Source organism: Narcine bancroftii, chromosome 2 (assembly GCF_036971445.1).
Source record: "Narcine bancroftii isolate sNarBan1 chromosome 2, sNarBan1.hap1, whole genome shotgun sequence".
NCBI lineage: Eukaryota > Metazoa > Chordata > Chondrichthyes > Torpediniformes > Narcinidae > Narcine > Narcine bancroftii.
The window spans coordinates 74221222-74242924 of record NC_091470.1 but is presented as its reverse complement, the minus strand read 5'-3'; the positions used below and the strand labels follow the sequence as shown (position 1 = coordinate 74242924).

Sequence of the window (21703 nt, the reverse complement as noted above, 5' to 3'; positions counted from 1 at the left end):
CTTCTAGCTTAGGAAAGGCAATGGGGCTACGATATCGCCTCACATCCCAAATGCTTCACCTCCAGTGGTGGGGTGCATCTCAGTGCCAAACTGCCCCACCAACACTACTTTCCCTTGTTTCTGTAGGTGAATGCTGATGCCAAATTATTACTTAAATTATCTGCATTCCTTCACAGCATTCACATTGTGATTCTTACCAGCTTTCAAAGGGGCCAAATTACTTAACACGCTGCTTTTATGGATATAATTCCTTAAAACAACCTTGATTTGAACACCCTTTGCAAATTCTCCTTCCTTCACTCCTTTTGTACATATTTACTATCTTCCATATCACTGTTTGTACCTCCAATAATAGTACATCAGGGCGACTGCAATTTATGCCTTTCCTTTTAGTTTATTGTTCACTTTTAGCCTTTTCATTGGGGCCATATGCCCTCTCACCCCTTCAATAAGAGATTAAATATTATTTTGAACAAAATCTACGTGTTTACTGTCATTTTGCTCATGAACAGATTTGCTTCATTCACCGTGAATCATGTCGTTCTCACGGCATCGAAGTCATTCTTACCCCAGCCTGGAATCCTGGCACATGTTTCACCTTTCTCCCTTTTAAACATCACATTGAATTCGATTAGATTATAATCAGTGTTATATATGTTCTCGTGCACTGTTGAGATATTAACTAAATCAGATTTATTACTCATTATCGAATTGGGTATGGCAAGCCTATTGCAAATTTTGGGTTATTCAGATACAAGAATAAGCAGCTTATCCTAACCCAAATCAATCCCCCTTTGAAATCACTCTGCCTTTGTTTGTCTAATACAGTATACCATTTTACAACCACTAATACCTGAACTCTCACTAAAGCCTAATTCAATCTCTATTTCTTAATTCCATTCTTACGATCCCCCTTGCCTGCATCCTACATGCTAAATCCCCTTGTTATTCAAGGGATTGAACCATAATTAAGGCCACTCTTATCTTTTACTTAGATCTTAAAAGCTGGTAGATTTATCATCTTGCAGACATGTCTCAAAAGTGGCTACCATGTCCGACCCAGCAAGATCAACACATGCCTATGATTCATTCATCTCCACATTCGATTCTATTTGCAATTCATCAGCAAATGAAGTAGCCCGTGGTTATGTGGTGGAAGACCTGGACTGCATTCAAGCATGAGCTGACAAGTGGCAAGTACCATTTATACCATAAAGTGCCAACAATAAGCATCTACAAATGGGAAGAGCCTAACCACCTATCCTTGACATTCAGTACTGTCATCAATGCCAAGATCCACATCATTAATATCCACTGACTCACTATTCAGTATAAACTCTATCAAACCAGCTCTATTAATACTATACTGACAAGGGCAGGTCAGAGGATGTGCATCTTCTAACTAGTGACTCACCTTCCAACATCTCATCCACTGACTACTAGGCACGTTAGGAAGGATGCTGGAATATTATCCACGACTCTCAAGAAGCTTGACACTATCTTGGATAAAGCAGCCGTGTGACGTGCACCTAGCCCAGAACCCCATGCATTCTATTCCCTCTACCGATGGTGTCGTTGCTGCAGGGTGCAGTGTTCAAAATGTAACCATTAACCCAGACTATCCAACAGCACCTCCCAAACCTAGCCTTAACCTCTGCCAAGCAGGACAAGAGCAGCAGGTGCATGGGAATACCACCATTGACACATTATCCTCCTAATCATACTTCCAAGCCAGGATGGCACTTATCACCAGACCTCAATCGCCACTGGATCTAAATCATGGAACTCTCTCCTCAACAATAATGTGGGAGTAGCTTCACACCAACTTCTCAAGGGCACTTATAATGGGAACTAAAAGCAGGCCTTGCCAACCATGCTGAGATTTATAACTAGTAAATTTGTTCCTTAAACCCTGTACATTTAATCTGTTCACTTCACATTCTGTATGCAATTATGTTAATTTCAACACTACCACAATGTTTTGACTACAAAGTGCATGGACATGGAAAACACGGTACTTCATGAATTGAGGATGGTGGGGTGGGGAGGAAGAAGGCTATAATAGATTGTGGGGGGTGGGCTAGAAAAATTAGATGATTCAACATTATGTTGGCCTTCACCAATACTGCGTTGCAGGTTTTTCAAAAAACCCTTTATGAAATATATTCCAAAGTGCTCCAAATAACAAACACCCTGGGAACATTTGTTGGAATGTTTACACGCTTCACACAGTTAAATTGAAAATAAATATCAGGAGGATAAAACCAGATTTAAAAATCAGAGCAATCCTGTCTGAAGTATTTGAGTAAGAAAAGATGAACACTTAAATCCTGGGGAGTTGCAAAAGACTTTAATTATGATGAAAGATTAAATCTTATTGTTTTGAATATTTTATTTTGATTTTCATAGACTCGCAAAATTCAAACAGAGAGTAAAATCTTTCAACATTCATACAATATACGAAGTCTGTGTTTATCCCTCCCATCTCCCCCCCACCCTTACCAGCGTGAAAAACAGTAAATTAAATTGTACAGATACTAATTCTGGTGGGGTCATAGACCCCTACAGAAACCTAGGGAAGAAAACCCAACCAGGATGGCTAAATAACAAAGGCTAAAAAAAACTAAAGTAAAAAAGCCCACCGCCTGCACCATGCCCCACTTTCTTGGTCACTTTAGTTTCCCTGCCAGGACGGATCGCTATCGTACTTCAAGGTTGCCACACCCCAACGAATGTGTCATGTTTGTTCCTTAGATTGGACGTGATTTTCGCCAGGGGAATGCAACTTTGCATTTCCACATTCCATCGTATGGTATTTAGTTGAGAGTCGGACTTCCATGAAACAACTATACACTTCCTAGCTACTGTCAGGGTGACCTTCATGAACAGAATTTGATCCTTGGTCAATCTAAAACTCACATCCCCAATATCTCCCAGAAGGTACAACTCCAGATCCTGTGGAAAATCCACTTTTGTTATTTGTTTCAGAATGGGCCCCAGAAGGGACTCATCTTTGTACACAGCCAGGTGGAGTGGAATCTCACCTATCTGCAATTCACTGTTACTGGTCAAAAAGGAATAAATATTTAGTTCTGACAGAGGGAATTGGACCTAAATCATTGTCTCTTTCAATGCTGCTTGACCTTAACTGTTTGGATGACTCTCTGTTCAAGGTTTAATCTTTGCCTGCACTGTACAGTTATCTTTCAAGTCTCCTCTAAAGAACAAGGTTTGCTACAAAGACACATTTGGGAGGGATTCACTGCATCAAACACTTTGGCACAATGACATCTGCAGGCTGTAATAACAGAACTCGTTACAGTGAAGTCTATAGATGATCAGACTGTTGACTGCATGATAGATAATAAGTACTCACCGCAGAGACCTCCATGATAATCCCAGGATTTGAAACAGCCTGACATGCGGGAAGTGCACAGGGAGCACGAAGGTCCTTCAATATAGGGAATGATTGTTTTCCCATTGATTTCCCAGTTTCCTCTGAAGCAGGAAGAATGACCATAAGAGCAAGCATGATGGTCTTGTAGACCATTACTCCAATCCCATCAATTTCGATCTAAAATGCAAACTGGGAACCATGTGGGTTACGGATCGTGCACTGAGGAAATAGCCTGCATCTGTTTACCACTGGTCCTATTTATCATTATCTGGCTGTCAAACATGAATTTATCCAAGCAAGCTTTCCCGAATTACTTAAGGCAACGTGAGCTAACATGCACTTGGCTTACTTCTGCGTCATGTCCGGACACACACTTGAATCACCAAGGCACTACATGCCACTGAACAAGTGCTAGGAAATAGAAATTAGTAATAGATGTATTAGAAAGTTAGAATGAACATACATGAGGGGGCAACTAGAAAAGCAGCTTAGGGTGGCCTCTGCAGTAAGGCAATGAGGGCTTTATTCCAATAGTTTGGGTTCAAAATACTGTACCACCCTATTACCAAAGATGAAAGGAGCAAATGCTCTGAAGGGACCCTGGCAGGTTAAGAGAGCAGGCAAGCTCATGTCAGATTAAATTGAATTGTACATTATCATCTGTGCTGAGCTATGATGAAAAACATGGCTTGGCATGGTACCCAGGCAGGTCATCCTCTTCATAGTATTACAGATGGTGCAAGAAAAGTGCAGGGGATCATGTTAAAGGGAAAAAGACAATTAAACAGTGCAAGGCATTAGTTTTTTAACCAATGAGAGGCCCAGTCAAGAGTCTGATAACAGCAGGGAAGAAATTGTCCTTGAATCTGGAGGTGTGTGTTCTCAAGCTTACTTCTCATATGGCCGATGGAGGATAGGGGTGGTGGTGGTAGTGTGGAGAAGAGAGTGAGACCTGGGTGGAATGTGTCTTTTAATATGGAATTCCATGTATTTCCACGAATAGGGATCCTATCCTGGTTGGTCACCGGTGGTGTTCCATACAGGTCAGTGTTGGAGCCACTGCTTTTCACATTGCACTGCGGAATAAATGGCTTTGTGGCTAAGTTTGCAGATGACACAAAGATAGATGGAGGGGCAGGTAGTGAGGAGGAAAGGGCGAGGCTGCAGAGAGACTTGGATAGATTTGGAGAAGGGGCAAAGAGGTGGCAAGTGAAATACAATGGCGGAAAGTGTACGGTCGTGCACTTTGATAAAAGGAATAAATGGACAGACCATTATTTGGATGGGGAGAAATTTAAAATTTAGAGGGAATTGGGAGTCCGCATGCTGGATACCCTAAAGGTTAACCTCCCGAGTGAGTCGAAGTTGAAGAAGCCAAATACAATGTTGGCATTCAGAGGAATAGGATGTAACAGCAGGGAAGTGATGTTGAGGCTTGATAAGGCACTAGTTTGGCCTCATTTTGAATTTGTGGTACCGTTTTAGAACATAGAACAATACAGCACAGTACAAGCCCTTTGGTTCTCGATATTGTGCCAACCCATATATACCTTCCTAAAAAAAAAGTACTAAATCCTCCATACCCTGTAACCCCTTATTTTTCTTTCATCCACGTGTCTAAGGGTCCTTTAAATGGCCCAATGTTTCAACTTCCATCACCATCCCCTGGCAAGGCATTCCAGATACCCACAACTCTGTGTAAAAATAAAATTTACCCCTAAACTTCCCTCCTTTAACTTTTTACACATCCTCTGGTGTTTGTTGATCCTTCTCTGGGAAACAGGTGCTGGCTGGCCACCCTATTTATGCCTCTCATAATCTTGTAGACCTCTTAAGCCTCCTTCAACCTTCTACGTTCCAAAGTGAAAATTCCCAGCTCTGCTAACCTTGCCTCATAAGACTTGTTCACCAATCCAGGCAAAATCCTGGTAGATCTCCTCAGTACCCTCTCCATACCTTCCACATCCTTCCTATAATGTGGTGACCAGAATGGAACACTGTAATGAGCCCAAATGACCCCAAAACCCAGCAGCAATAGACATTCACCAAGACAAGTGTTTTTTAAAACAAAAGTTGTTTTTAATCAACTTTAAACATGAAAATAGAATCTTAGTCTCTTATTTAACATTTACCAGTTCATCTTCCTCTTCTATTCTTTGATCCTCCTCTAAATCGCCATTTTGAAAGAGAGTTCCTCCTCCTTCTTGCTTTTTGTTGGTGAACCTGCACATCGTGCATGTGCACAACAGTGCGCATGCTCAGTCTCCTGCTTCCAAAGCATCTCTTGGCCCCAACGCCGAAGACGCTCCACCGTTCGTCTTAGAAATCAGGTTATCTGCATGAGGCGGGGGGGGTGGCGGGGAGTGTGGGGCAGGATGGGCTACAAACCACAGCTTCTTCTTGCATGTAGGCCTCCTCCATTAAAAAACTCTTCTCGCCGGGAGATCAAAATCGCCGGTGATTGCTGATTTTTCTTCAACATCTTTACCTTAAAGGCAAGTTCTTCCTTTTTCTTCCTATTTAGGTTCTTGTAGACGACTTCATTTTTCCTTTTATTTAATAATTTTCCGGGAGCTCCGGGAAGCCACCTCCTTCCTCCTCTACATCACGTGATGTCCCCAGGATTTATCAATCTTGATGTTTTTAAGAAGATCCAACACTTCTGCTTCCTTAATCTCCACGTTGTCTAGCACACAGGCCTGTTCAATTTCCACCTCACAATGATCAAGGTAGTTTCTCTTGTGAATACTGATGCAAAGTATTCATTTAAGACCTCCCAACCTCCTCCACCTCCAGGCACATGATGCCTTCCTCATCATTTAGCTACCCCACCTTCATCCTCAACGTCCTTCTGTTTTTCTCATATGAATAGAAGGCCTTGGGAGTTCTTCTTAATTCTACATGCCAAGGCCTTCTCATGCCCCCTTCGAGCTCTCCCAAGTCTTTTCTTAAGTTCCTTCCAGGATAGCATATACTTCTCATGAGCCCTTCCTGTTTCCTGGTGCCTATATCTAATGTCTGTTTCCTTCTTCCTTTTGACTTGTGTCTGACCCATTTCATCAACCACAGATCTCTTTTCCCACCATCTTTTCCTTGTCTCAGTGGGACAAACATATCTTGAACCCTGCTCAAGTGGTTCCTAAACTTCCTCCACATTACTTCTGTGCTTTCACCCTTGAACATCTTGTTTCCAATTTATTCTCGCTAGTTCCTGCCTCATCCCTTCATAATTTACCCTTCCCCAGTTAAACACTTTCCCAGTTTGACTGTTTATATCCTTTTCCATAGCTGTTTGAAGCTAAGGGAGTTGTGGTCACTCTCACCAAAATGCTCCTCCACCATGAGGTCCGCCACCTGTCCAGGTTTATTCCCCAGAACCAGATCCACTATAGCCTCTCCTCTCATAGGCTGGTCCGCATACCGTGTCAGGAATCCTTCTTAGACACTCCTGACAAATTCTGCCTTATCTATCCCTCTTGCAGTCAGGAGGTACCAGTGAATATTAGGGAAGTTGAAGTCTCCCATCACACAATCCTGCAATTTCTGCACCATTCCAAAATCTAACTACTTATCTGCTCCTCAGAGGTCCAAGGGCTATTTGGGGCCTATAGACCACTCCCAGCACATTGATGGCATCCTTCCTGTTCTGACCTCTACCCACACCGACTCAGTTGGCACTTCCTCTACAGCATCCTTCCTTTCTATAGCCATGATACTATCCCTAACCAGTAATGCTACCCCGTCCCCTCCCCCCTTTCTATTTCTCATTCTATTCTTTTTTAAAACTCCTAAACCCTGGTACCTGCATCAGCCAACCTTGCCCTTCCTCCAGCCAAGTTTCAGTAACGGCCACAACATCGTAGTTCCACATACTGTTCCATGGTCTAAGTTCATCCCTTTATTCATAATACTCCTAGGACTGAAATAGACACATTTCAAATCCTCTAACTGGCTCCATTTATGTTTTGTCCCCTGCCTGTTCTTCCTCACCAACTCAGAGCACGTAGCATCATGCTTTTGTCCTTCTACCCTAATCTCTGCCCTCACATTCTGATTCCCACCCCCCCGTCAAAGTAGTTTAAACCCTCCCCAGCAAACCTGCCCGCCAGGATGTTGGTCCCCCTCCAGTTCAGGTGCAGCCTGTCCCCAGAAGAGATCTCAATGATCCAGAAATCTGAACCCCTGCCCCCTGCACCAAATCGACTGCCACACATTCATCTGCCACAACTTCCTGTTCCTATCCTCACTGGCATGTGGCACAGTCAGCAATCCAGAGATTACCAGCCTTGAGGTCCTGCTTTTTAAACTTCTGTCCTAGCTCCCTATATTCCCTCTTCAAGACTTCATCCCTACTCCTATCTCTGTCATTGGTACCAACGTAGACCATAAAATCCAGCTGCTCCCCCTCCCCTTCCAGAATGCTATGAACTCAATCAGAGATGTCCCTGACCCTGGCAACTGGGAGACAACATACTATTCAGGAGTCTCAATATAATTCACAGAACCTACTGTCCACTTGTCTAACCAACGAGTCCCCAATCACCATTGCCCTCCTCTTCTCTCCTCCCCCCTTCCCTTCTGAGCCGATGGGGGGAGGGGGGGAAGCCTCTGTGCTGGAGATGTGACCACCTCAACTTTCAACTTCTCCCTGGTAGGTCATTTCCCCCCCGCCCCCCCCCCCCGCAATAGTACCTAAAACAGAATACTTGTTGAGGGAAATGGCCACAGGGGAGCTCTGCACTGTCTGGTTCTTCCCCTTCCCTCTCCTGACAGTCACCCAGTTACCTGTCTCCTGACCTCTAGGGGTGACTGCCTCCCTGAAACTCGTCTGTTACTACCTCTGCCTCCCTTAAGATCCACAGTTCATCCAACTCCAGTTCCAGGTCCCTAAATCAGTTTTTTAGGAGCTGCAGCTGGATGCACTTTTTGCAGGTGTAGTCATCAGGAACAAATGTGCTGCCCCTGACCTCCCACATCCTACAACTGGTCTGCCCTAACTGCTCCCGTTAATTACATTAATTAAAGAAACTTGGGCTCCTTATTTAAGAAAGGATGTGCTGGCATTGGAGAGGGTTCAGAGAAGATTCACAAGAATGATTCCTGGAATGAAGCGATTAACATACGAGAAACGTTTGACATCTCTTGGAATGTATTCCTTGAGGGGGAACCTCGTTGTACCATTTTCGGGAGAAAGGCCTGGACAGAGTAGATGTGGCAAAGTTGCTTCCCATGGTGGGGGAAGTCTAAGACAAGAGGCACAACTTCAGGATTGAAGAGTGGTCATTTAAAACAGATGCAGAGGAATTTCTTTCACCAAAGAGTGGTGAACCTCTAGAATTTGGGTGACTGTGGAGGCCAAGTCATTGGGTGTACTTAAGGCAGATATCTGAATAGTTAGGGTATCAAAGGTTATGGGGAGAAGACAGGGAGTGGGCTGAGTGGGAGAATGGATCAGCTAATGATGGGATGGCAGGGCAGATGATGGGCTGAATGGCCTACTTCCTTTATCTTATTAGAAATTGGGAAAATAATTAGATCATTCATTAACTGGACCTCCAACCTTCTAGAAGTGATCCAGAAATTTACAATGCTTTGCCAGACCCCAGTGCTAGAAAATAAAAATAATCTTGCTTGGTATGCGAAGGCTACTAGAAAAATAAGGCTATAACAAAAAATACGGAATTCTCTGAATAGTTTCATCTGTTGTAAATATATTACAACATATGGGAGAAAGCAGTTTTAATGACAACTGGGAATCAACCAACTAGAGCCTGAAGAATCCATCTATTTCCATGGAGGGACAACGTGAGGATAGGTGTATCATGACCAATGATGGGGAAGTGGAGGTGGGGGTACTGGAGGCAAGATGCCACATTTCAATCCTCCCATGTCCCACATGAATGTGCTGCTCCATGGTAAATATGTGCTTACCCTGGAGAATAGGCACAGACGACAATCACCGTCCGTTCTTCGTTATGAATGCAAGAGTGCTTCCCACATCCCACCTTGCTCGAAGTGGCCCAGACCAGCTGTGAAATAAACACCAGGAGTTAGGAGGGAGGGGTCACTCAACCTCATCACCCTCACCCGCTGAACACCAAGTGTGACGGAGATGGAGGCAGGGGTGCATGGCAAAGAGGCCAGGGGTTGGCATCAGGTAGAGAGGATGACAGGGAAAGATTAAACAGGATCGGACTTTATTCCTTGGAGTGAAGAAGAATGAGGAGAGGTTTATAAGATTATGAGAGGTATAGATAGAGTGGATGCGAGTAGGCTTTCCCACTAAGATTGGGGGAGATAAATATGAAGGGCCATAGTTTTAAGATGAAAAGTGCAGGGGGAACATTAGGGCAAACTTCTTCACTCAGAGTGGTGGGAGTGTGGAATGAGCTGCCATCTGATGTGGTGAATCCGGGTTCAATCTTGAGTTTTAAAAAAAGATTGGATAGATACATGATTGGAGAGGTCAGAAGGGTTATGGACTGGGAGCAGGTCAGTGGGTCTAGCAAAATAGTGGTTTGCAAAGACTAGAAGAGCTGAGTGGCCTGTTTTCTGTGCTGTAGCATTCTATGGTTCTAAGTAGCACGATGCAACAGCTAGCACATGACATCATCCAAGAGCAGAAACGGTTTGACAGTTTCGGTCAATGTAACAAGGAGCAGATTTCCAACATCCACCAACATTACCACAGTGTGTGGTAATGGTCCAACAGGCAAACTACCCAAAAGATTAAACTGCATAATTGAAATGTCACTTGTTTCTTGAGCTAATTGCAGGAGTAAATATTTATTTATCTATCCTTTCATTTATTATCTCTGTGTCTTGGCATGTCGAGGCAAGTTTTTATACGAGTGTAGTTGGCGTATCTGTATGGCTGCAACAAAAAATAATTTTGGCACATCTGTACGTTGGACTTCCGTGTAAGATTTAAAAAGTGTCTCATATCATTTCTTATCGGTCAGGGAAGCAGCACACTGACACATTCCAAGCTGCAGGAATACATTCCAAGGGACACAGTGAAGCTGGGTGCCACTGGACACACCAAAACACTCTCAAATGGGTCATGAATGCATTGTTTAAGGAGAGAATACAAGTGACATTGATGCATTGAAAGCAATTGATGGTAAAGTGTTCATGGAGAAAAATCCCAGCCTGTGTGCTCCTCTGTAAAAAATGTGTTTCTCGGCACCCACCTGTGTATAATGCTGACAAGAAGCATTGTACTTGCAATGCCCTGTGTGGTAGTGGTAATTCTGAGCCTCTCTGAACCACAGGTCGATGACATCCGAGACGGACACTCTCCCATCCACGATGATGTGATAATTCCAGCCGATCTCCTCCTCCTCCTCCTCCATCGCCTGAACCCGTTGGTCCTGCTGACTTCTCGGGCAACTGCTCGCCCTCATCTGTGCTAGTCGGGCGAGCTTCTCACTCCACTCCTGCAGGGGAATCCAGGAAAAGGTTAGAGGGTGGGATTACACAGGCAGAAAATCAGTGACTCCTGCCCCCATGTTATGGCTGATGTCTTTAGGATCAGCTGTGAAATGCAGACTCCCTTTTCCCTTTCACATGATCCCATAACACTATAACGGGAACAGCATGGGGTCTCTCGGATGACCAGGATCCCTCAATAATATCAGGAAAACAAAGTAAGTCATTGTCAAATTGGTTAAGGCTTGTTCATTACAATTACCGTTTATCAAAGTTTAAAGCCAGTCAAGGGAAGAACAGTAACTGTTTGTTGAAGATTAGCCATTACTTTCTATGTAACTCCACAATCATAGTTTATAAGTAGGGTGAGGAATACTCATGGTGTTACTCTGGAGGCAGGTTATGAAGAGTAAGGTTTAGTCCATGTAAATACAGTCAATGTTTCTTGAAGACAAGCACAACTACAGTCATAGAAAGTATCCTGTCAAGATGCATCATAGATTTGTACGGGAGTTTGCTCTGCCCAAACCCACAAGAAACACAGTTCAGGTTATCAGACAAACCACTCTCCCCTCCAGCGACACTGTCTATACTGTCTTTTGTCTCGGTAAAACTGCCAATGCTTTAAAGGACCCATCCCATGCACACATTCTTCTCTCCCCCAATGTTGGGCAGAAGGTCCATGAGATTGAAAACATAAAACCTTTGTATTCAAGGAGTTTCTTTACTTCTGTCATCAGACCCTTGAATCACTCAGCACTGATAAAAGACAATTCCTATGCATTGTTCTACTGTACCATTCTCTGTACACTGCACTTCGTCCTGTCACACTATACCTTGCACTTTTTGGACTAACTGTAATGCTACACCCTGGACCTTCACTTTATTAATGCACTACCTGCTGTATTAAGGAAGGGATGACTTGCCTGTATAGCATGCAAAACAAAGCTTTACACTGAATCAGTGCACTTGACAATAAACAGCTCAATTCAGTGATTACGGAGGGTAAGTCTTAATTCCTATGGAATCACTCTCACTGTTTGTTTTTGATAAGAATTTGTCAAATTAGTCCTGTTCTTAAGAGTGAGGCTTATTGATCACAAACTGCAGGAATGGTTACACTTTAGAACTCTTTTCTGTGAAGCTCTCTGGGATACCCAGACATCAAGTTCAAGTTTATTGTCACATGATGTTAAAAATGCAGTCAGCGATGTTCTTTGGCGAGCGACCAATAGACATCTCATAAAAGTAGAACAATAAACAGTACAAAAGTGGAGTTATGGAGAGACATCAGTTGGCACAGAGTAAAGATAACATAATTTCACCATCTTGATGCCATGATAATGGCATGAAACAGTCCTTGAATTTGGTGGTGCATGATCTCACACTTGTACGGGAGAGCCAGGGGAGGGGTGAAGTGAGTGTGGCCGGGGATGGGTTGCTTTTCCAAAGCGGGAGTTATAGGCGGATGGGTTGGGGGGAGGAGGAGAGAGGGAGATGTGTGGGATGGACAGAGCTCCGTTCACAGCCCTCTGCACATCCTGTGGTCTTGGGTAGAACAGTTCCCGTACCACATAGTTGATGACCCTGAAAGGATGCTTTCAAGTCAATTCATGTTTATTGTCATCTAAATGTACAAGTACAACCCGACGAAACAGTGTTCTCTGGTCTTGGGTGCAAGACATGCAGACGCACAACCAGACATAGCACACAAGCAGACAAATAATGCATATGCAGAACAAGTATTTTATCCATTCATATACATAAATTGATATTGTTTTGTACAAACGGTTAGATTCGGTACGTCACCGAAGACTCTAGTAAACTTCTACAGGAGTACAATGGAGATCATTCTGGATGGTTGCATCACTGCCTGGTATGGAGGCGCCAACTCTTAGGACAAGAATAAACTCCAGAGGGTTGTTAACTCGGCCTGCGACATCACAGGTACCAGACTTCACCCCATCGAGGACATCTACATGAGGTGGTGTCTTAAAAAAGGCAGCCTCTATCCTCAAGGACCCCCACCACCCAGGCCATGCCCTCTTCACTCTGCTACCATCGGAGAAAAAGGTACAGGAGCCTAATGATGAGCACTCAACAGCACAAGGACAGCTTCATCTCTGCTGCCATCAGATTCCTGATTCAATGAACCAAAGACGCTGCCTTACTTTTCATTCACTATAATTGTTATTATTATTTTCTTTTTAATAGTTAAAAAAGTAAGATGGTTTTAATATGAATGTTTGCACTATTGATGCTGCCACCAAACACCGAACTTCATGGCTTGTCCTTGACAATAAATTCTGGTTCCAATTCTGTGAGCAGTTCCTTTGGTTATTCAGCATTCTCAGTGGTGCACCCGTGGAACTTGTTAAGGGAATCAGGTAACATTACACATTTCCTCAGGCTTCTGAGGAACTGGAAACAGTGGAGCTCTTTCTAGGCTTCCGCATAGACGTGGGCGAACCAGGGCAAGTCACAAGATTGTGAAAATCTAATGATAAACAAATGTTCCTTCCATAATTTTCCTCCAAAGTTTCAAGATTCCTTTTATTGTCATATATTAATACACAAAATTTGTCAACTTCTGCCTGCTGTAAAAGCAATGCAAAGAGGTGCCAGTAGCATAGGCCAGTTCCCCAACAATAAGAGCAGAGAAGCAAAAGATAGTGCCTTCAGAGACACCGAGTGTCCATGTATTTGTCTCCTGGGGTCCCACATTCTCGGCAGCTGCACAGTGTATTGTTCAATAAATTACACTACCTAATTCAACATCAAATTATGTGCGGAAAGTGGAATAAGATGTCCATTAAGAACAAAAAATAATACACCTATATTGGGAAGGGTTGTGGCTGTCATGTGACAGCACTGGCCCCTACCTAGTCAGGCACACCAGCTGCCAATCAAGGTTTGGTCCCTCCCAACCCATTAGAGCACACCTTGCCACTGAATCCATGTAAATTACCTGGACTGGACTCTCCAGCTTGCCTGTACTTGGCCTTGGGCCATTAGCTGTTGTAATTGGATTAACCATCCTGGAACTGAGCCACTTTACTCTGCTAATGACCTGAGCTAGACCCTCCAGCACTGTAAAGGTGCTGTGTGTTCTTTGTTCTCTCTCTTTGCCAGCTTGGGACCACCCTGCTTCGCTCCAGGCCTAGAAACGTAGAAGGGCGCTGGAGAAACTATTGGTAAGATGTGCACTGTTAAAAGAGTTGGGAGCATTTAATTAGTGTCCCTTTTTGCATAGAGCCGTTCCTATCAGAGTCAAGGGGTGGAGGGACATTGTAGTGATTTTTTCTTGATCAATGTATGTGCCCAGTTGAGAGAGAGAGAGTGTTTTGTTTCCACGCTATTTTCCCCATGTTTGTTATTAATTGTCCGCTATTTCTTTCCCACAGTTGTACGTGAATGAGTGCTGCATCAGTTACCATTTCCCACACTTGCCTTTTGTAAATAAAATCCTTCCTCATCAAAACTGTGTGCCCAGGGTCCTTGCCTTTGAGACCTACCAAACCTTTTTCCTCACTCAGCACACCAGAGCCTGCAGCCTGATTTATCCTTAACTGCAGTGAATGCTATAAGAATAAATACTATTAGTTTCTTTGCAAAATCTGGACCAATAGATGTACATAACAGTTACAGATCTTTGCTTTATGGAAAAGAATAATGGTTAATCACTGTTACTGCACAATCACAAATTATTCACAGTGAGAGTTACTGTTCAACTTCGCAAAACTTCATATTTAACGAATCATTTACCATATTTGATGGCATATAAGACACCCCCCCCATATTTAGCATGAAATTTTAGGAAAAAATTGTTTTAGTCTATTTACGGGTTCCCAGTAAATTGGCGAACGGGTTCCTCCTGCAAGACCCCTTGTAGATAACGCGTGTGTGTGTCCCTTCACTCACCTTGATGAAAACCCTCTAGCCTTGCATGGACAAGATGCTGAAGCCTCCTCGCACATGAGCAACAGCAGTAACACATCCTCCTGTCCACCACACGCCGAGGCTCAGGCCACTTCCCCTCCCCGCCAAAATACCAATTGATTGACAGACCACCAGATGATCGATCGCTTGCTTCAAGGGGAGAGCTGGGCCTCAGTGATTAGGCTCCATACTGACCCTTTGTACGATGTGCATGGCCCCCCACTGACCCTTTGTTCGATGTGCATGGCCCCCCGAGTAAATTGAATGAGGCACAGGGGGAGGGGGTGGCAGTGAGTGAGTGGCCTGTCGAGCACCTGCCACCACGCTTCATTCAATTTGCCAGGGAGGGCCGTGCTTGTCAAGCCATCATTGTGCACTACAAGCATGGTCATTGGTCTGCTGGCGGGGGCCACTGTGGTCGGCCTTCTCATGGAGGAAGTGAGCAGCGGCAGCTCCAGAAAGCATGGGCCACTCGAGGGAAGGTGTTCCGTGAAGCTGCGGGCTCAATTCCTGGACAGCCGCAGCACCTCCCTGGGTTTCTAGAAGCTGGGTGAGTAGTTTGAACATTTTGTATTTCAGAGCCCAACATGGTGGCACTAAAATGTCACCTTTGCTTATCAGACCCAGGGTGGTTTTTCAGGTGATTTTTATCAGGGGGGGGGATAAAAGGGGCAGTCCTATATGCCATCAAATATGGTAATCAGTTACTGTAGTTTCCATTTATGCAGGACAGTTGTTATTCTCCAAGAAGGTTACAGGCTCTTCACCCACCATGTCTGCGCCACCTATTTACACAACTCCTACTTATATTTTCCCTCCTGTTTCGTCCCTTGCTCCCTCCCTATTCTCCGCCATTCACCTACACCAGGGTAAATGGCATTGGCCAATCAACCTATCTAATATCCAACACTCACAAGCCTATATTACATTTCCCATCCTCTTCTTATCTCACGTCTAGCACACTTGGTCCTTGCAAAAAACATTCACCTTATCTGTTTATAACATACTCCATATAAAACCTGTTCCGTGCCAGGAACAAACAGAGAATAATAAACTCCATCCTACGTGAAACCTGCACATGGCACTGATGGCAAATGTCTTGTTTAACACTGGGCGCCTGAAAAAAATGTTTGATTTGATGACAATGGGCATATTAATCAGCTCCATTAACAAATCGAGTTAGCTGTACTTTGACGAACCGAGCAACTCCTGTTCAAGCTGATAAAAGCACGAAGAAACTTCAGTTGAGATAAGACTGGCATTTTAGGTATGTGAAAGTATTGATGAATGGGTGACAGAAATGACAGGCCACATAGAACCCCAAACTCAACATTAAGTTTGAGTAGGTTTGTGAGGTTGTCCCACACTTTTGACAAAGCGACACTTCAATTCTGTCTTTACTGGGGAAGTGTTTGATACAGAGTTCCTGCATGTCATTGGGGAAGAAGTTAAACGAACATCCCTTGTATGGTGTGGGCATCTTGCTCCGTCATGCATTATTTTGCAATGTTCATGCGATGAACAAATCCTACGTGTTTTACAAAGATTCTATTTTTGGATAATGGGAATATTGCAGGATAAAGGCAACACCGTGGGTGCCACCTGCGTGGAGTTTGCATGTTCTCTCTACGACTATGGGGATTTCCAGTTTTTCCAGCCACAGCCCAAACACAAGCTGGTAGGTTAGATGGGCTCTGTAAATTTCCCCTTGGAGTATATTAGTGGTGCAAGAAGTAGAGGGAAGGTGATGGGCAAGAAAAAAGAGAGCAAGTCAGTAGTTCAAGAGAATAAGGAGGAGAAATGAGATTGGAATGTGCGGTCTTTGATGGGCTGAATGGGCGTACTCTCTGTTCTAATTATTAGAAGTGGAAAACTGGTCCAGGGTGTGCAGTGAATGTTCACCATACTAATTCCTGGGATGGCAGGACTGACATATGAAGCAAGACTGGGTGGACTAGATTTATACTTGTTATAGTTTAGTAGAATGAAAGATCTCATTGAGCCATAAAAAATTCCGGCAGGACCACACATGTTAGATGGAGGAAGAATGTTCTTCATGTTGGGGAAGTTAAAATCAAAGGGTCGCAATCTAAGGACAAGGCGAAAGTCACTTAGGATTGAGAATGATGTGAAACTTCTTCACTCAGAGAGTTGTGCACTTGTGGAACTCGCTAACGCAGAAAGTTGATGAGGCCAGTTCATTAGATATATTCAAAAGGGAGTTGAATGTAGCCTTTGTAGCTAAAGAGACTTTGGGGTATGAAGAAAAATCAAAAATAGGGAATTGGGGTTGATCAGCCATGATCGGATTGATTGGTGGCACAAACGAAGGGATGAATTGCCTTCTCCTCCATGCATTTTCCGTGAATTAAAAACATTTTTTAAAATTAAATTCCACGTGTATTAATCCAACTACAGAATATCAATCATATACCACAACTAAAATATGTCCTATTATGTCCCTCCCACCCAAATATAATCCCAAAAAGAAAAGAAAAACTTAAAAAAGTACAAGAAAAGAAAGTTAAAAGAAATAAAAACGAGAACACACCTGGTTATTAAAATTCCCATAGTTTCATTGAACTTGTACCTTAACATTTTAATCATATATCAATAGATTAACTCCAAGGAGTTGATAAGGTGTTCAAAGGTCTAGGGGATAACTTATAAATTAATACCTACAATTTATAATGAAGAAGGTTTTCAAGGATTGCAGAGGGATTTGGGCTGCTTAGAAAAGTGGGCTGAAAAATGGCAGATGGAATTTAATGCTGATAAGTGTGAGGTGCTTCATTTTGGTAAGAAGAATCAGAATAGGACATACGTGGTAAATGGGAGAGCATTGAGGAATACAGAAGAGCAGAAAGATTTAGGAGTAATGGTACATCGTTCCCTGAAGGTAGAAACTCACGTGAATAGGGTGGTGAAGAAGGCTTTTAGTATGCTGGCCTTTATCAATCATTGCATGGAATATAGGAGTTGGGAGGTGATGTTGAGATTGTATAAGACGTTGGTGCGGCCTAATTTGGAGTTCTGTGTGCAGTTCTGGTCGCCTAATTATAGGAAGGATATAAACAGAGTGGAGAGAGTGCAGAGAAGGTTTACCAGAATGTTGCCTGGGTTTAAGCATCTGGAGTATGGGGAGAGATTGGACAGATTGGGTCTTTATTCTTTGGAGCGTAGAAGGTTGAGAGGGGATTTGATAGAAGTATTTAAGATTATGAAAGGGATAGACAGAATGGATGTGGATAGACTATTTCCGTTAAGAGGAGGAAAGATTAAAACAAGAGGACATGAGTTAAGAATTAAGGGGCAGAGGTTTAGAGGTAACATGAGGGGGAACTTCTTTACTCAGAGAGTGGTAGCCGTGTGGAATGATCTTCCGGGAGAAATAGTGGCAGCGGAGTCAATTGTATTATTTAAGAAAAGGTTGGACAGGTATATGGATGAGAAGAAGATGGAGGGTTATGGGCATTGTGCAGGGAGGTGGGACTAGAAAGGGGTGTTTGGTTCGGTGCGGACTAGAAGGGCCTAATGGCCTGTTTCTGTGCTGTAATTGTTATGTTATAAGTATGGGCACCAAACCTTCAAGAAAAAATCATATTTCTTAAATTATATGTAATCTTTGAGAGGTACACAACTACAAATTTCAGCAAGACATCTATCCAATCCCAAATGTATCCGATTTCCATGTCACTGTATACATTTTCTTGCAACTGCTAACGAATTTTCACATATTCTTTTTGAAACAAGTTTATTTTTTTTGGTCTTATCCCTGATACATTACCTTACAGGAAAAGCATAGAATTTTGAGGAAATTTAACTCTTGTCACCTGTTCTGAAAAATGCCCCTAATTCCATTCAGAATGGTCTTAATTTTGAACATGACCAAGTGGAGTGTAAGAAAATACCTTGCTCTTGATCACACCCAAAACATTTGTCTGATAAATCTGATTTTAGTCTATTTAGTTTCAGTGGGGTAAGATACAGCTGATGTAAAAAATTATATTTTACTTATCTATATCTAACATTTACTGTATTTGTCCTGCTATTATGATGAAGTTCTCCCCAATACTAATACAGTAGAACTCAGATTATCCAAAATGGTCGGGACCGGGCCTATTTCGGATAAACAGTTTTTCAGAGAACTGGTCATTTAAAAAAAAAACAGTCCAGTAGCAACAGCAAATCACTTCTAACAGTGTTCAAACATCAAACAGCAAGGGAAGGCTTTTTAAGCATTAAAATTTAATTCTCACCAAAAATAAAATACTGGGCACTGCCGATCATCGACACTTCCCCACCGAGGTCCTGCTTGTACAAGGAGCCCGAAGGTCCCGCTCCTGCCCGGAAGCCCGAGGTTCCTGCTGCCGCCACTGGGAAAATTTTGGATAAATGAGGATTTCTCAGAATCCAATTTTGGATAATCAGAGTTGCACTGTATTTAAATCCATCTTGTACCTCTGCCGAGATCTATGAATTCTTTGCTTTCGTATTCCATTTTTCCAATAATAGTTGAAATAATTTTTTTTAAAACGGATTTATTACCAATCAAAATTTCTATTTCACTCCTTTCAGGCAGTAACATCATTAGACCTAATTTGTCATGCAAAAGTGCCTTTATTTGATAATAACAAAATATTGTATTATTCTGTATCAATTTTTTAATTGATCAAATGCAATGAGATTTCCCTCTTCAAAACAGTCCATTATTTCCTTAATTCCTTTGGAAAACAAAATATCAAATAACTGATTATTCATTGTAAATGGTGCAAGTCTATTCTGTGTCAATGGCATTTTTTTCCATCAGTTTTTGATTTCTTCCAAAGGCCTTACTTGCGACCTTCTGACCCCAAAGTGACATGTCTCTTCGTATACAGTGACTCTTCTTTATTCTCACCCAGGACCTGCTGCCATCTGCCCAGTCTGTTTGGCTTTTTTCTCATTTGGACATCAATGAATTTGGTCAGATTCAATTTTAACCTTTGGAATCTGTGTCGACATTTTCATAGGCTTCACTCCTATTGTTTTAATGGTGCCATTCTTTTACTTACTGAAACACACTATGGCTGGCTCTGTAAATGCCTCTCCTTATTTTACCCCTTTCTCTGAAAATAGGATCTTCTCTATTTACCGTACCTGGCCAGCATCCACCAACTCCTTCACAACAGCCATACGAACCTCCAGGTTCGCACTGCTCGGTTCTCATTTTGCCTGGTGGATAGCATCACCAGGCTTCCAATTCATTTCTATAAAGCAATCAGTTCAGAATCAGACTTTATTGTCACGAGCAGGTCACAAAATATGTTGTTTTAGTGAAAAAATAAAAGAATATGAGGTAGTGACTGTGGTTAAATGGCCACTCAGAGATCTGATGACAGAGGGGAAGAAGATGTCCTTGTGTTAGTCTTCATGCTTCTGTACCTTCTTGATGGCGACAGTGAGAAGAGGGCATGGCCTGGGTAGTGAGGATCTCCAAGGATAGAGGTTGCTTTCTTAAGACCCTGACTCTTGTAGATGTCCACAATGGTCACTGGGGCAATGGGCAGGGCCCACCATTGTGGGGAGCTGATGATCGATTGCTTGCTTTGAGGGCCTCGGTGGTCAGGCTCCACACTGAGCCTTTGTTCAGCAAGCATGCCCCCCCGAGCAAATTGGTTTTTCCTTGTTCTATACATTGGCACTTCCATACCAGACAGTGTCAGAATGCTCTCCACAGTACACCTGTAGAAATTTGGGAGTCTTTGGTGACATACCAAATCTCCTCAAACTCCTCATGAAGTATGGCTGCTGGCAAGCCTTGTTTGCGATTGTGTCAACATGAACCGATCCTTGGAAGTGATGGCTCCCAGGAACTTGAAGTTCTTCCCTCTTTCCACTGGTGACCCTTCGATAAGGACTGATTCGTCTTCCCCTGATTTCAAGAGGACTTCTTCCACTCTTGCCCATGTTGTTTGTAACTTTGTCAATCATTACTCAAAGGAAGCAATAATTTATTATAACTATATTCTGTTCATCTCATTTGTAGATCTGAGTGCAGCTTTTATGCTCTCTGCTTTCTTTCTGACTGCCTCATTGGACTGTAAAGGGTTCAACCTGAATAGTGACCAATGAACCTACCCCACATCCAATACTCTTGAGCCTCTGTTTCATTATGTGTAAGGTCAGCACAACTGTGTAAAGAGCAAATGTCTAATATACAGAAGTGTTTCATGTGGAAGGTGAAAGCTGACAATATTGATTCAATAAAATAGGATGCTGACCGATTTCTTTCACAATAGATCATTGTAGGTGTGATAAGAGAAGCTTTTCACCACTCGTGTTGGGTTATAATTAACAGAGAATCAATGCAATGACAGAAATATTCTACCATGAATGTATCAGATGGTCACAAGTCAACCATGTGGGTGGTGACTAGTATCTCATAACTATGCAATTATGATAAATCATTAACCTAATTGTTTTATGTTAATGATCTGTTACATAATTAGTCACCAAGGAATGTCCACTATAACCATATATGGTAAAATGCAAGCTCCGTACGGCTATGACTGAACCACCTTGAAATGTGCCTTGGCCACCGCTTGGTCCATGTGCTATGTGAATAAACCACTTGAGTTTTAGATCTCACTCTATCAAGTCATATGTGTCTTGTCTCTGTTCTTTTGACTGTGTACATTAACTAATGAAACTTCAGACTATACTCAGTTTCTCCAGTACACAAAAGGAACTTTTATTCATGTAGTAACAAGACTTAACAATACAATTCCCAAGTCCGATCCACTGATAATGCTATATCATTGTCCCTCCACTCCGTCCTGACCCACATGGAGAACAATGTCACATAGCGCCAGGCCACAGTGCATCGACTTCAGCTTAGCATTCAATACAATCATTCCCCAGAGATTGGTGGAGAAGCTGTCCTCGCTGGGACTC

At 42.8% G+C, this 21703-nt stretch overlaps 1 protein-coding gene across 1 annotated transcript in view; it reads right to left on the bottom strand.

Moving 5' to 3' along the window:
• LOC138753744 (C-type lectin domain family 18 member A-like) overlaps nt 1-21703 on the bottom strand; it is a 60157-nt gene that overhangs the window by 17024 nt on the left and 21430 nt on the right. The window contains exons 3-5 of the mRNA XM_069917104.1: nt 10591-10836; nt 9329-9426; nt 3377-3498 (exon numbers count right to left, since the gene is read on the bottom strand). Of these exons, the coding sequence (XP_069773205.1) occupies nt 3377-3498; nt 9329-9426; nt 10591-10836 (466 nt within the window). The remainder of the gene's footprint in view (nt 1-3376; nt 3499-9328; nt 9427-10590; nt 10837-21703) is intronic.